The sequence below is a fragment of the Wyeomyia smithii genome, chromosome 2 (assembly GCF_029784165.1).
Source record: "Wyeomyia smithii strain HCP4-BCI-WySm-NY-G18 chromosome 2, ASM2978416v1, whole genome shotgun sequence".
Lineage (NCBI taxonomy): Eukaryota > Metazoa > Arthropoda > Insecta > Diptera > Culicidae > Wyeomyia > Wyeomyia smithii.
This window is the reverse complement of record NC_073695.1, coordinates 245,987,311-246,004,248: the sequence shown is the minus strand read 5'-3', so window position 1 is coordinate 246,004,248 and position 16,938 is coordinate 245,987,311. Positions and strand designations below refer to the sequence as shown.

Here is a 16,938-nt window from a genome sequence, read left to right as displayed (position 1 = left end):
CAAAATAGAAAATGATCCCAAATTGAGCTCAGAATCGCCTAAAAGTGCTTCTAAAGGCCAAAATAGAAAATAATCCCCAATTGGAGCTCAGAATTCTTCCAACTTCCAATGCAGCAAGTTGGGCATTTGAGTTTGGACACATTTAAAAAAAACGTTTGGTGAAGATTTGGACGGAAATGCCGAACGAAGTTGTGCGTGCGGCTTGCAATGACTTCGAAAAGCGTCTACGGGCCGTTATGAAACATAAAGGTGAAAAATTTGAACTTGAGTTCAAAGTTCTAGTCATTTTGGGTAAATAATGCGAAATGACATCTTTAGGTAAAAAATGCGAAACTAAAATTCGCGCCTTTTGCACGAACGAAACACCTATTGGGCAAAACTAACCTGCAAGCAATATGTGACTCGAACCATGAGAGAGGAACAAAAGAAACTGTGTACTTATCTGTAGATTGCTATCAGCAGAATTTCACCAAGGAAGCAGCACACCTAGAACAATGATTCTGCTTCACGATCTAACTCTCGGTACTACCGAAAATGAGGACCTTGGAAGCGGATTTCGAGCCAGCCAGCATGCGCTCTGCTGTCCGGACAGTCTAAATAGGCAACAATCCGTAGAATCATGCGGTCAATTATTGGCGACAAACTGGAAAGTAGTGTTTGGCGCAGACGCATGAATCATGAAATGTACCAAGCATACAAATCGGCGGATATAGTCAAGCGGTTAAAACACGGCAGGCTAAAGTGGGCTGGGCATGAAGCTAGACGAAAGGTTGTTTACTCCGGAGACAACTTTGGACAAGATAATTTCTTCGTGACAAACCAGCTGATGAAAGAGCAGTCAAGCGATATCGAAATGCGTCAGTTGTGATGCTTTTGGGATGCATATCTACCAAAGGGAAATTACAATTGCTATTCATTCAAAAACTATAATTAGCAGGAATCCCAAAAGAGGCAGTCGACTTCGGGGTAGACCCCGCACGCGTTGGATGTATGCTGTCGACGAGGATGCCCGCGGTGTTATAGGCGGCCGGAGGATAGCAGTTCAAGATCGAGTGATATGTCGACGTATTCTGAAATCGGACTGGATCGATAGTTGGTCTGTTGCCACAAAAGTAAAAGTAAAGAAAAGAAAGTAAGTAGAATTTGAGGGACAAAAACTTCTCCCCCGTGCGTACGACTATGAGGAGTACGAATTTGTTGTCATTTGCTCCGTTAAGCTGAGGAGACTACCCTGATCAACCGAGGGCATGAACAATACCAGCAAACGCATGAAGCAGTAAACAAACGGATACTCTTCTATTCAATGCTGTGTGAATATGTGTGTCAGGCACCTCGTTGCTACGCCAACAATAAAACATTGCACAGTGATCTACGCAACTTTTAGTCAACCGACAAAAATAAGACTCCCTTTGGTACCTACTGCGAACTGTGCTCGCCAGGTTGCTCAAGGTTTCGGGGTGAATTCCTGAGCAATCGCCACGCCCGTCCTACTCCCGAGAGCTGCTATCTAAATTCCAAATAAAAATAGATCCACTTTCATTGCAGTTTGCCGAAATGCGCATCAACTGGTCGCGACTGTCACAACACAACAAACCTCGGCATCAAATAGCGCAAGACTATGCTACTTTCGGTGCCCCCGTGGTGGCAAAGATTCTTCGGAAAGGTTATGGAAATTGAATTCATCCAAAACGAAACCTTCGATGGGCGGACTACGTTGAAGAATTCTTCCAACTTGCAATGCAGCAAGTTATATGGCTCGAGAAATTGCACAAATCAGCAGTGTGGTAGTAAAAGAACCCTTTTAGATACGATCGTTGTATCTTGTTTCAACCAGTACACAGCTGCCACATGTGCGCGATTCTGCGCCTTCCTCCTGGCCTTTGCATTTGTACTTCCCTCCGTTCGTTGTGGCATGAAGGCAAAAAGTGGTGAGATGATCATTTTATTCGATCGGTGTCTGTTTGACGGTGGTGGCGTGAAATGTTGTTTTCTTTCATTTCCTTGTTATTTATTCTTGTCAATTCATTTGCATTTATCCGCGGGAGATCGTTTGTTATTCCTGCTGCATACACGTAATACCTATACGAGAGAAACGGGTTTTGAAGGAATTCCGAACCGAATGTGTCTGGCCGGATAGGTAATTGACATTGTACTACTTTCCTGTAGATGTGCTATTGTGTACTTTTTACAGCGGGGCGTTTGAAACTGGGGAGTTGACAGCGCTGTACGCGAAAAAAATGAGACTAGAACGTAACGTAGCAACAGTTGTACGAGTCTCCCTAACAAATCCTGCTGGAGGAGTACAGTCAAAATGAATGAAAACAACTTTTTTTTTTTTCTTCACATAACATTTATTTGACACGGCACAAATACAATTTAATGTTTAACGGCGCCAATTATATCTGATGACTTAAAAACTAAAGCAAATTTTTTATCCTCGCTGCCGACTACGAGCTGAAATTAAGTCTAACTTAAAACTAGCATGGGATTTCCAATCAGTGTTTTGTTGTTCAATGGTCGTCTGATAATCGTCGAATGGCATGTATGGATTCGTTCTGCTGAGCCACGATGTCGTGAGTTGGGACAGAGGCTCGTAGTCCTTGGGTCCTGGTTCTGTTGTGCGGGGTCTGGTTGCTGGTTTTGTGCTTAAGGTTCAAACGTGTTCTTGTCGTTTTGTTGGGTGTAGACGGAGGGGAACGGGACTAGACTGGGGCGTGGATGGATTTCAGGAAAACGTATATAAGGGACATGTAGGATAGGTCACGGCTCGCCAAGACATCACGAACAGGAACAGCCGGCTGTCTACCCTCGGCCTGCAGGGAAGCTATTAATTTAGACCTGGCGTCACGCTGTACAGGGCATGACCAAACCACATGCTCTATGTCGTGATAACCTTCACCACAGGCACAGATACCACTTTCCCCGAGCCCAACACGACGGAGGAGCGCGTCAAATCTATAGTGATTGGACATAAGCCGGGACATCACGCAAATGAAATCCCGACCTACATCCAACCCCTTGAACCACGGGTTCGTCGATACTTTGGGGATTATGGAATGTAACCACCTTCCCAATTCCCCTCTGGTCCAAGCATTTTGCCAACTGATGATCGTATTCTGACGTACAAGTGCGAAAAATTCATTAAAGGCAATTGGTCTTTCATAAATATCACCGTTTGTTGCGCCCACCTTAGCCAAAGAGTCCGCTTTCTCATTACCCGGTATCGAGCAGTGAGAAGGGACCCACGCTAAGGTAATCTGAGTAGATTTTCCGGATAAAGCACTCAGATGTTCCCGTATTTTCCCCAGGAAATACGGAGAGTGCTTAACATCTTTCATCGATCGGAGAGCCTCAATGGAACTGAGACTGTCCGTAAAGATGAAATAATGGTCCGTGGGCATTTTTTCGATAATCCCTAGGGTGTACTGAATTGCAGCTAATTCTGCGACGTAAACAGAAGCAGGATTATCGAGCTTATGGGAGACGGTTAAATTGTTATTGAAGATACCGAAGCCAGTGGACCCATCAAGAAGTGATCCGTCAGTGTAGTACATATTGTCGCAGTTGATGTTTCGATATTTATTGGAAAAAATTTTAGGGATCTGCTGCACGCGTAAATGATCCGGGATTCCACGAGTTTCTTCTATCATGGATGTATCGAAAAACACAGTAGAATCAGAAGTATTTGATAAGTCGACACGATTTGGAATATTCGAAGAAGGGTTAATATTTTGGGACATGTGATTGAAATACAATGTCATAAAACGGGTTTGAGAATTAAGTTCGATTAACCTTTCAAAATTTTCAATCACGGGACGGTTCAAGACCTCACATTTGATTAGAATACGAGAAGACAGGCTCCAGAAGCGGTTTTTCAATGGTAGTACTCCAGCTAAAACCTCCAAACTCATCGTATGGGTCGACTGCATGCAACCTAAGGCGATACGCAAACAACGATATTGTATTCGCTCCAGTTTGATCAAATGTGTGTTTGCTGCGGAGCGGAAGCAGAAACACCCGTATTCAATAACAGACAATATCGTTGTTTGGTAAAGCCTTATAAGGTCTCCTGGATGGGCTCCCCACCATTGTCCGGTTATTGTACGAAGAAAATTCACTCTTTGTTGACATTTTTTCATCAGATACCTCACGTGACAACCCCAGGTGCCTTTAGAGTCGAACCAGACACCAAGATATTTGTGTACCAAAACCTGAGAAATCGTTTTACCCATTAATTGTGTTTGAAGCTGAGCAGGTTCATGCTTCCTAGAAAAAACTACTATCTCAGTCTTCTCCGGAGAGAATTCGATACCTAGCTGTAAAGCCCAAGCAGACAAATTGTCCAAGGTATCTTGCAATGGTCCTTGCAAATCGGCAGCTTTGGCTCCTGTAACAGAGATTACACTGTCGTCTGCAAGTTGTCTTATCGTGCATGAATTTGCCAGACATTCGTCGATGTCATTTACATAAAAGTTGTAAAGAAGGGGGCTTAAACATGAGCCCTGGGGAAGACCCATGTAGCTAATGCGAAAAGTTGCCAAATCGCCATGCGTAAAATGCATGTGCTTTTCGGACAACAAGTTGTGCAAAAAATTGTTCAAAATTGGAGAAAATCCTTGTCGGTGAAGTTTACCCGAAAGAATGTCAATAGAAACGGAATCAAAAGCCCCCTTAATGTCCAAGAACGCAGACGCCATTTGTTCTTTACGAGCATACGCCAGCTGAATATCTGTTGAAAGCAACGCAAGACAATCATTCGTCCCTTTGGCACGGCGGAAGCCAAATTGAGTTTCTGATAGTAGACCATTTGATTCGACCCAGTGGTCTAAACGACGGAGTATCATTTTTTCCATCAATTTCCGGATACAGGATAGCATTGCAATCGGCCTATAAGAGTTGTGATTAGAAGCTGGTTTCCCTGGTTTTTGGATGGCGATCACCTTCACTTGCCTCCAATCCTGCGGTACAATGTTTTGCTCCAGGAACTTATTGAACAAGTTCAACAAGCGCCTCTTGGCATTGCCGGGTAGATTCTTCAACAAGTTGAATTTGATTCTATCTAATCCAGGCGCGTTATTGTTACAGGACAGGAGGGCAACTGAAAGTTCTGCCATCGTAAAAGGTGATTCTATCGCGTCGTGGCCCGGAGACGCATCGCGAACAATATTTTGCTCAGGAACAGAGTCCGGACATACTTTCCTGGCAAAATCAAATATCCACCTACTTGAAGACTCCTCGCTTTCGTTGACCGTTACGCGATTCCGCATTCTTCGGGCTGTGTTCCAAAGAGTGCTCATCGATGTCTCCCTCGACGTCTCGTTCACGAACCGACGCCAATATCCACGTTTCTTTGCTTTAGCCAAGCTTTTAAGCTTGGTATCAAGCTCCGAATACCGTAAATAGTCGCCAGGTATACCTCCCGTCTGGTAGGCCTTAAACGCGTCGGATCTTTGCGTGTAGACATCGGAGCACTCTTGGTCCCACCACGGAGTGGGAGGCCGTTCTTTGATCGTTACGCCGGGATATTTCTTCGTTTGGGCTTGCAACGCGGCGTCGAGAATCAAGCCCGCGAGGAGGTTGTATTCTTCAAGTGGTGAATGATGTTGAATCGACTCGACCGCTTTTGAAATCATTTCCTCGTATAACTTCCAATCGACATTTCGTGTGAGGTCATACGGAATGTCAATTGGTCGCATGCGAGTTGACCCGTTAGTAATTGAAATAAGAATAGGCAGATGGTCGCTACCGTGAGGATCGAGGATTACCTTCCATGTGCAATCCAACCGTAGCGACGTCGAACATAAGGATAGATCCAAAGCGCTTGGGCGCGCTGGAGGTTTCGGGATACGTGTCATTTCACCGTTGTTTAAAATAGTCATGTCGAAGTCATCGCAAAGGTTATAGATTAAAGAGGAGCGGTTATCATTGTATGGGGAACCCCAAGCCACGCCATGAGAGTTGAAGTCTCCCAAAATCAAACGTGGCGAGGGAAGAAGTTCTATTAAATCAAAGAGCAGCCGTTGCCCAACCTGTGCTCTGGGGGGAATATATATTGAGGCAATACAAAGCTCTTTACCTTGTATTGTCATTTGACATGCGACAACTTCGATGCCTGGAATCGAGGGGAGGTTAATACGATAGAAAGAATAGCACTTTTTAATCCCTAAAAGTACTCCTCCATATGGGGTGTCTCGATCAAGGCGAATAATATTAAAATCATGGAAGTTGAGATCAATATTTGAAGTAAGCCAAGTTTCACAAAGGGAAAATGCATCGCATTTGTTTTTATTTATCAAAACTTTAAACGAATCAATTTTTGGTAAAATACTTCTACAATTCCACTGTAAGACAGAGATAGAATCCTTCATATACGCAGTTGAATTAGGCATCGAAGGATACAATCGCTGCAAGGAGAGGCCATTGGGCAGTCAACTGCTTCAAAAATGATCTAACTGTTGGGAGGAATGCTGTAAGAAAAATTTTAATTGGATCGGGTACATTGAAAGTTTCAAAAATCCAGTCCACAATGTCAGAAAATTTCACTAATCCAGAGTTTGTTTCATCAACGGGGAGTGTAAAAGGAGCAACTGGGGTTTTAGATGTTCCTGGCAGTGCTGGGAACTCCTTCTGGGACTTTAAATTTGCCAGCCCAGGAGGAGTTTGCTTCGGTTTTTCCGCAGCACTGTTTGGTTTGTTTGTAACCTTCATTTCACTTTGAGAAATCTTAGGACCTTTTCTGGGAAGTTTAGGAGAGGAAACACTTTTCCTCTTTCTAGACTCCCCAGGATTGGCGTAAGATGCTCCCGCTGGTGAATCGTCAGAATCGGTTTCCTCAGAGGGCAACAGATCGAAGGGGTTCGAAGTAACGGGAGAAGTGGTAACGGTCTTCTTCAGCATGTCAGCGTAGGAACGCTTTGAACGCTCTTTGAGAGACCGTTTTATTTTATCCCTGCGCTGCATGTACACCGCACATGTCGAGAGCTCATGCAGATTTTCTCCGCAGTGAATACACTTTTCAGCGTTAACACTGCAAGAGTCTTCCGCATGAGACTCCCCACACTTGCCACAACGTGCCTTATTGCAGCAGTAGGCGGCTGTATGGCCTAACTGCTTGCAATTCAGGCAGTTCATGACGCGGGGCACGTAGAGCCTCACAGGGAGACGAACCCGGTGGATCGAGACGTGGCTTGGTAGTGCAGACCCGGCGAACGTAACTCGAAACGAGTCTGACGGAGTGTATACTGTTTTGCCACCGATGATCGATGCTGACCGCAATTGCTTGCAGTCGAGCACCTTTACTTCGGGACACGTTTTGTTCTTAAAGCACCCTTTGGCACTTTGCAGTATACACTCGACGGACAGACTCGAATCGGTTATGACACCGTCGATCTCCACGTCTCGTGCGGGTATGTAAACGCGATACTCGCGTGTGAAGAGCTCAGAGCAAGCTATATCGTTGGCCTCTTTCAGGTTACCGACCACGACACGGAGCTTGTTAGGCCGGACCTTGGAAATTTCGGTCACGCCCTTGTACTCCTTCGTCAGGTCTTTAGAAATCTGCAAGAGGTTCAACTTTTTCGATTTCGGTCCTGCCTTTGGCCGAAAATAAACAGTATAGCTGCCCTGGGCTCCGTCTGGGTAAAGCCTGGGGCGAGGGGGGACTGAAGAATGAACAGGGGAGGGGGTAACAGAAGGGTCAGGGTCAGAGGGGTTCGGGGATGGTGGCGCGGGAGGCGAGGGATCTACATCCATCGCGCTATGTTTAGCGCACTAGCGCTGACAAGAACACGTACCTTTTTATTTCTCCCTTCCAGTAAGGTTGGTTGTCCGATCGTTCGAAGTAGCAGCCGTTACAGCCAGCAGCACCAATACAGCAGCACCAAACAGCCACCAGCAGCGAGCCAGGTGTGAGATCACTCCACACAGCGATACGACTCGCTGACACTGATGGCTTCTTCTTTTTCCTCGTTTGTGTCTCGTCCACTGCTGTAGCACAATCCAGCCAGCAGCCAAATCGGCTTACGCACCAGCTGGCAGTCACGATGCGAAACAGTTGCACAAAGGAACGACCTTGAACCCGGATTTATTTCACTCGACCAGGCAAACAATGCCAACACTTGTTCACACGTCTTTTGTTTTATACTCTATCGGACCGATCACCAAACACGTCCAGTACTGATGCGTGTTCGGCACAGAATGAATGAAAACAACTTGTTAGACATTATAATGCTTTCTCATTGTTAGCAATTCTGTGTCCATTAACACTATGTAAGAGTTAGTTTTAATCTGACGGGCAATTGAATGCTAATACCCTCCAAGCAAAGACATCTTTTGGTTGCATAAATGTGAAGAATTTACAAATAACAGCTAGATAATCGCCATCGAATGCTCAACAAGAGAAGAAAGTAGGAGGGTAGTGTCCGAGACTGGACCGCACGGCTGGCGTAGGACTAGAATAGTTTGATGGTTTTCATTGCAATTTTTAAACTGTTTAAATTAATTCAAATTGAGTGAATCTCGTTTATTTATTGTTGTTACCACCATATCATAAAAAAAATCTGTTTGTTGGAAAATATTAGCTGCGAAAGAACTTTTTCATCAATTTTTCGACTACATTTTCGTACTTGTGTGAAAATGCTTTACTAATTTTATATTTAGAAGAATACGAAATTTCCTGAAACGAACGCGAAAGATTTCATAATTAGGTTTGAATTTGGGTTTTCGATTTTTTTTTTCATTTCTTCACGGGAAACGTCCGAAGTTACTGAGATATGCTCAAATTTTTAACTTAAGGAAATCGATACACTTCTATGTCGCTTCCGAAATTCATTACTTTTAACTAATTTTAATAAAGTGCAGCTTATAACAATTTAATGTCTAAATTTTTCCTGAAATGAGGGGCAAGTGGAAAATCAAAGTTTCGAATAATCGTCTTAATTCACTGCAAGATAGTATTTTTTCCTAAAAAGTTGTTTTTTTTTTGTTTGAAAAAATGGTAATTGTTTTAAAAAAAAACCTAAATTAATCCACCTAGCGGTCAGACCCAGCCTTTCTCATTCAAACTTTTATTTGTAAAAATAGATTTACATGAACGCTTCAATCCAATAAATGTATTTTCACTCTTTAGGTTCTAAAATATTGATGTTGTAATCTATACATATAAAAATGCGGTCCGGTCTGTCTGTCTGTCTGATCCATATAGGCTCGAAAACAAGGTTGTTAATCGATAATTTATTGTAAACGTCGATAACGATACCTGTTATTGTTTATTTTCCTGATGAGACGCGAAACATAAACAAATATGGAAAAGTTTCTTCCTGTTGCCCAGTGATGTCTCGTCTCCAACCCTCCGAAGTGAAAAAAACGTTTCCTCACCGATAACGTCTAGTGACTATCGTCATCGCCGATATCGTTCATGTTTGAAGACGCTATCGTCATCGTAAATAACGATACCATACGTTATCGGTAACGGCGATGACAATTATCGACGATAATCTACCGTATTAACAACCTTGCTCGGAAACTAACATAACAAACAAACATAAAACATAAATTTCTACACAACTCAAGAACAAACCAAGCAAATGAAACCGAATTTGGCATGTGGATTTTTAAGGGGTAGCAAATATGTCCATAATAGTTGGATGAAACACAAATTTCTGCACATCTCACGAACTAATCAACTAAATGGAACCATATTTGGCAGGTGAATGTTTTTAGTGGTAACAAATATGTTCCATAATCGACCTCAGGCAACATTTGGGATTGTAGGATGGCAACTTCTGGTTTCTGGGAAACAGCTTGAAATGGACGATTCCCATTAAATATGAGTATCTCTGGAACCAGAAAGATGCAGAAGATAAAAAATGATCACATATACAGTCCTGAATTTTAAGATGGTGACTTCCGGTGTCTGGTAAACAGCCGGAAATGACCAAATACCATTCAGTATTAATGTTTTCGGAGCCAGAATTACGCCCAGATGGCAGAAATTGATTTCACAGGCAATTTTAAAGTCCAAAATGACAACTTGCGGCTTCTGAGAAACAGCCCAAAGTGACCAAATACCACCCAATATGAGTATCTCCGGAGCCAGAATGTTGCAAGAAGCTAAAAATTGACCTCAGACACCATTATGAATTGTAGGATGGCAACTTCTGGTTTCGGGAAAACAGCCAAAAAGTTCAATCTTTATAAAACTCAAAACCTAAGGGTTTTTTCAGGTATCCCGTTCTTTTGAGACCAATTTTGTTCAAATCGGTTGTGTAGTTTTAGGGATAATGATGTTTCATGATTTTTACATTTTGATACATAACCTCTAAACTAAAAATCCGATTACAATAAAATTCAATAGGGTCTTATGGGACAACAAGACCTTTCATTTGCAATTAATTTCATGAAAATCGGTCCAGCCATCTCTGAGAAAAGTGAGTGAGAATAAAAATCTGCACATACACACACACACACACATACAGAAAATGCTCAGCTCGACGAGCTTCGGTTTTGCAAGTGATTGCTATACCTTTCTAGGAGAAAGGCAAAATGTTAGTATGAAATCCGTTTGTTTTGTGTTTGATCAAGCCACTCGTCTTTTTTCCTTCAACTTTGGTGCAAAACCCCTAATTTTCTCGTTGTAACGCGACATTGATGCCAGCATCTTTGAATCCCACGAAGGTAAAAGCTAACTGCTTCAAGTATTGTAAACACTGAGGCTGTTCGTGATGGTACTGACTCACAAAAACCGAGAGATGCAAATCATGACTCAAATATGAGCACCGGAAAATCCTGCCCGTGTCCTGTACCTAAGAGCTAACTCTCATCCGTTCAAAATATTTGTCTCCCCCTTACGGAAACTGCCGCGCAATCATGACTCATTGCCGTTTACATTCACCTCATCCCACAGTGTGGCCCCCCCTTTGAAACCATATGGAATCCATAAACTCCGGGCGGGCGGGAGAAAAGCAGCAGCCAGAACAACATCACAGAACCAGGCGGAACATGAAAAATTATGGCATGATCAACTTACATTCCTGCAGCAACAGTCCGGCGATAAAGCCGAATATCAGCAGCTTAATTACTCGCTCTTGACACATGTTGTTGTCTGTTTGTCGCGTTGCCTTGGTTTCCTGCGTGTTCCCTTTTTCTAGCTTCTAGTGAATTTCACCCCGTAGCGAATCGCTCCTTCGTTCACTAGCGAACGTCAAAACTCACTTCACTAGACTCACACACTATATAAATATTTCTTTTTCAGCGGAGATGTTCTCCCCCTTTTTCACGTTGTTGTTGTCGTTTCTGATTTTATTCAATTTATTTTGGTCATAAATTATTCAAATAGAACTACACAAAACGATGGCGAAAACTGCGAAATAAACTAAAATGAACACATTATTATACCAGATGGAAACTAAAAAAAAAATCGATGTACGGCACAGTGAGTGATGAAATATTTATGCAAATTTTTGAAAATCTTCTGAATGTTTTTTTTTTTTGCTTTTGCCACAAATACACACACACTATAATGCACCATAAACTAAAACTTTCAACGATAGTGAAATTGTGAATAATTTTGCGTTTGCTTTGCAAACATGATACGATCTTGGCATTCAAGCCACTCACTAGTAAGAATTTCTAATAATAAAACACTTGAAACGCAAAATATCACACTAGACGACTCTAGGTGGGCATAATCCGGAGAACAGTACACAGACACGGTTGGGGCCAAGCTATGCCGAGCGCGAGCACCTTTCGCGACCGGCCAGCAATCGAATCTGCATAATAGGACTAATTTGCCCTCACACAAAACAGTTCTACATATATATCAGACACTAAATCACTACACTATAAAAAATGACTGCCCCTCACTAGGGCGACAGTTATTAATGTCGGACAGATTCGCGCCCCGTCCCACAAACCCGGCACCCGGAACTGTGAGGCGGCGCATCAATGATAGTAATTATCCTATCCCCAATTCTCCACACAATTAATTGAGTCCAACCCGGCCCCGAACTGGGTGTGAAACCGTTTGAAATGCCACAACACCACTTAGAAGAATAGAAAAAAATGCACTATTAGCTCCCAAGGAAGGAGGAACTATGTGAACCTACCCCCTTCGCGTGTGTTCCACTACTACTGCCTGAAAAATCACGCGCCCGATCAACCAACAACCAAACCGCGCGGGAGGAAAATTCAAACTGAGCGCAAAACCGAAACAGCGCCCGCCGCCCGGTGGTCGCGCGAATTCACGCCAGACAAACCAGCTGAAATCGTATGATTATGATACGTGTGATCATGAATTCATTTTGATCAAAACAATTCATTCGTTCTCTCGGAGTTTTCCTCGCGCTCACCGCGCTCGAAACATTCTCCTGTAAATTCATGAGCTCGGAGAGCGCGTGATATTCATCAGTGATGCCAGTTGTTTGTGGATGGGAATAGTGTGTATATTTACATTATCTCTTTAATTTTTTGACAGTATCAAATTAAATGAGTACATTAACTACTGAAGCAAAATTGATAATGATCTGAAAAATATAACATATTTGTTAAAATATAATTTATTTATAATTTAAATTGATAAAAAAAACCATTCATATCATTTAAATTGAATTTATTTTTGTATAAATGTCTTGATGAAGTAAGTACTCTGTTAGTAAAATAATGTACTGTTATGTTATTACTAACATTAAGTTTTATCAATTTAAAAGATCGGGATGTGCGCGTACGCACGTCCCGGCTACCAAAAATTGCGCATACGAGTTATTCACATGAGGAATAATCGCAGGGGTCAACCCAACCGGAGTGCAATGGAAGGGCCTCACCCTGGGGGAACCGCCTTCGTGATCACGGTAACCCCTATGCCAGGTAAGTATGCTTTGGTGTGGTTGCCGATAGTCTCTACCCAAACGAGGGACACCCTATGCTAGCGATTGCTAAGATAACTGCAAGCAAACTCCTCCGCGAGCCTGTGCCGATAAGGACTCCATCTACGCTACGCGTATCTAGTCTATATATGACCTATAAATTGACGTTAATCGCATTCATTAATATTGAGACACATTTTGGCTTGTAAAATATGAAATACATGTAACAATAACCTGACCTGCTTACCAATAATGTTATACTGGTTAACCATAATGCTAATTTAGTAGTTTTTTTAAATGCAGACTTGTTATTTTGACGCTCCTTTCACTCATTTTTCATTTTTTTTTTTCAAACTCTTGTAGGCAGAAACAGCTGCAAAGGAAGGATTATCAAACAAAACCTGTCGGACTCAAACTGCCACACAACAATTTGAAAAGAAATCATCGTTGCTGGAGTAGAGAGTATCCTGAAACTAGGCAGACATTTTGAAAGAGAAAGAAATCCTTACAAAAGTTTTCACAATCGAGAATCGAAGGAAGAAAACTGTCATCCTGTTCGTATGGAGTATTCGAAGCTTTTTGTAGTGGATTTTACCAACTGACTGCTGGGAGGTTAGTACAAATTGATCGAAAAATTACTTTCAAACAGTACACAGGATGGAAAGAATTTATTTTGATTGAGCGAAACGAAGATAGAAGAGTGCATTTTGAAATTTAAATCATTTTTGACACATTTTCATGTGTACAGGAAGGGCAAAAAACTTTTTCGTCTGTACATTTTCTTTCGAAAATCTGTACCACTTTTGCTAACCTTAAAAAAATTGCAGAAGTTGCAAGTTTTTCATTTAGTTGATGATGCTTATACATATTTTGATTGAATTTGGAATTTGTTTACAAGTTTTCCGAGAAGAGATGCAAGACAACAGCAACGTTTGCATGAATACACCTTTCGCATTTAGCTTTTGTTTTATTTTCCAAGGGATGCATCTTAAATGATTTCTAGTACACTAGAGAAAAAAATATTAGTTTAATTGAGGACCCCTGAAAAAATCTGTACCCATCTGTACTGCCGCTCCAAGCATAATTGTCACAGCGTCCATAAGGTTTGTACAGAATATGGGACAGTTATGCTTGGAGCGGTAGTGTACCTTTTGACAAAAATCTGTAATCTGTGCCATACAGAATCTGTACCAGAAACAACGAAAAAATCTGTACCTTTCCAGATAAACCTGTACCTGTGGCAACACTGTTCACAATCGAAAATAAAATAGGGAAAACAGTCTACGTGATATAATGTAATGTAAAAACACAAAAGTATTTAAAAAAAATGTATTCCATTCTAAATCTGTTCTTGTCGGTTCTTTAACAATCATTTCAAACTCTTGATCAATTTTTCCAATATATATAGTATGCAAAACGACTCTAAAATTGATGAATCTTTACAAAAATGACCTTCTATAATGTCAATATCAGGTTAGATGGTTTAGAACGACATAAGAAAACCTTCTTTTAGTAACATTCAGAATTTAATTTATTCAAATAAAACTGAACAACCTTTATGACTGAACCATAGTTTTCTTCTAATGGTAATTCATCATACCAACTTTGGCAAATGATTCAACAGTACCAATGAAACTGAAATGTACTAAACATTGCTGTTTGAGACTATAATTTAATTTTTGTATGTCAAATTAGAGATCGGGATGTGCGCGTACGCACGTCCCGGCTACCAAAAATTGCGCATACGAGTTATTCACATGAGGAATAATCGCAGGGGTCAACCCAACCGGAGTGCAATGGAAGGGCCTCACCCTGGGGGAACCGCCTTCGTGATCACGGTAACCCCTATGCCAGGTAAGTATGCTTTGGTGTGGTTGCCGATAGTCTCTACCCAAACGAGGGACACCCTATGCTAGCGATTGCTAAGATAACTGCAAGCAAACTCCTCCGCGAGCCTGTGCCGATAAGGACTCCATCTACGCTACGCGTATCTAGTCTATATATGACCTATAAACTGACGTTAATCGCATTCATTAATATCGAGACACATTTTGGCTTGTAAAATATGAAATACATGTAACAATAACCTGACCTGCTTACCAATGATGTTATACTGGTTAACCATAATGCTAATTCAGTAGTTTTTTTAAATGCAGACTTGTTATTTTGACGCTCCTTTCACTCATTTTTCATTTTTTTTTTTCAAACTCTTGTAGGCAGAAACAGCTGCAAAGGAAGGATTATCAAACAAAACCTGTCGGACTCAAACTGCCACACAATTTGAAAAGAAATCATCGTTGCTGGAGTAGAGAGTATCCTGAAACTAGGCAGACATTTTGAAAGAGAAAGAAATCCTTACAAAAGTTTTCACAATCGAGAATCGAAGGAAGAAAACTGTCATCCTGTTCGTATGGAGTATTCGAAGCTTTTTGTAGAGGATTTTACCAACTGACTGCTGGGAGGTTAGTACAAATTGATCGAAAAATTACTTTCAAACAGTACACAGGATGGAAAGAATTTATTTTGATTGAGCGAAACGAAGATAGAAGAGTGCATTTTGAAATTTAAATCATTTTTGACACATTTTCATGTGTACAGGAAGGGCAAAAAACTTTTTCGTCTGTACATTTTCTTTCGAAAATCTGTACCACTTTTGCTAACCTTAAAAAAATTGCAGAAGTTGCAAGTTTTTCATTTAGTTGATGATGCTTATACATATTTTGATTGAATTTGGAATTTGTTTACAAGTTTTCCGAGAAGAGATGCAAGACAACAGCAACGTTTGCATGAATACACCTTTCGCATTTAGCTTTTGTTTTATTTTCCAAGGGATGCATCTTAAATGATTTCTAGTACACTAGAGAAAAAAATATTAGTTTAATTGAGGACCCCTGAAAAAATCTGTACCCATCTGTACTGCCGCTCCAAGCATAATTGTCACAGCGTCCATAAGGTTTGTACAGAATATGGGACAGTTATGCTTGGAGCGGTAGTGTACCTTTTGACAAAAATCTGTAATCTGTGCCATACAGAATCTGTACCAGAAACAACGAAAAAATCTGTACCTTTCCAGATAAACCTGTACCTGTGGCAACACTGTTCACAATCGAAAATAAAATAGGGAAAACAGTCTACGTGATATAATGTAATGTAAAAACACAAAAGTATTTAAAAAAAATGTATTTCATTATAAATTTGTTCTTGTCGGTTCTTTAACAATCATTTCAAACTCTTGATCAATTTTTCTAATATATATAGTATGTAAAACGACTCTAAAATTGATATATCTTTATAAAAATGACCTTCTATAATGTCAATATCAGGTTAGATGGTTTAGAACGACATAAGAAAACCTTCTTTCAGTAACATTCAGAATTTAATTTATTCAAATAAAACTGAACAACCTTTATGACTGAACCATAGTTTTCTTCTAATGGTAATTCATCATACCAACTTTGGCAAATGATTCAACAGTACCAATGGAACTGAAATGTACTAAACATTGCTGTTTGAGACTATAATTTAATTTTTGTATGTCAAATTAGAGATCGGGATGTGCGCGTACGCACGTCCCGGCTACCAAAAATTGCGCATACGAGTTATTCACATGAGGAATAATCGCAGGGGTCAACCCAACCGGAGTGCAATGGAAGGGCCTCACCCTGGGGGAACCGCCTTCGTGATCACGGTAACCCCTATGCCAGGTAAGTATGCTTTGCTGTGGTTGCCAGCAGTCTCTACCCGAACAGTGGACTGGGTGCACTAGCGATTGCTCAGCCCGTCTACGAGCGCAAAAAAGAAAGAGAAAACTTAAAGGGTCTATTAAAATCACACGTAACAATATTGAATGTTATAGTTTTTTCCGTTATTTTCTCGTTATCATTCACTGAAGATTCTGAATAACAACAATAGAAAAATCAACTATCCTTCGACTTGTTACGTATTATACAAATGCACCCTTTATAACAGGCAGCAAAATCAGAATCGGGTTTGTTTGCCTAAGCTTTGAAGCTTACAAGTTCGATCGGAAAAAAATATGGCGAGCTTTGAATTCGATTTTGTGGAAAGTTTTATTCCT

General features: G+C 41.1%; 1 protein-coding gene and 3 non-coding genes across 6 annotated transcripts in view; all 4 read right to left on the bottom strand.

The window, feature by feature from the left end:
- Window positions 1-12,251, bottom strand: part of LOC129722321 (igLON family member 5) — a 155,933-nt gene extending 143,682 nt beyond the window's left edge. For 2 of the 3 annotated variants that reach the window (XM_055675672.1, XM_055675674.1), the window contains exons 1-2: window positions 12,105-12,251; window positions 11,027-11,371 (exon numbers count right to left, since the gene is read on the bottom strand). In XM_055675672.1, the coding sequence (XP_055531647.1) occupies window positions 11,027-11,093 (67 nt within the window). In that variant the 5' untranslated portion in view covers window positions 11,094-11,371; window positions 12,105-12,251. The remainder of the gene's footprint in view (window positions 1-11,026; window positions 11,372-12,104) is intronic. The other variant, XM_055675673.1, reaches the window with a different exon arrangement.
- Window positions 12,252-12,705: 454 nt separating this feature from the next.
- LOC129726251 (U1 spliceosomal RNA) lies at window positions 12,706-12,869 on the bottom strand. The gene has a single exon (XR_008728300.1). It is a non-coding gene; the product is annotated as a U1 spliceosomal RNA (small nuclear RNA).
- Window positions 12,870-14,558: 1,689 nt separating this feature from the next.
- Window positions 14,559-14,722, bottom strand: LOC129726249 (U1 spliceosomal RNA). The gene has a single exon (XR_008728298.1). It is a non-coding gene; the product is annotated as a U1 spliceosomal RNA (small nuclear RNA).
- Window positions 14,723-16,408: 1,686 nt separating this feature from the next.
- On the bottom strand, window positions 16,409-16,572 carry LOC129726248 (U1 spliceosomal RNA). Its single transcript, XR_008728297.1, has one exon. It is a non-coding gene; the product is annotated as a U1 spliceosomal RNA (small nuclear RNA).
- Window positions 16,573-16,938: the final 366 nt, after the last annotated feature.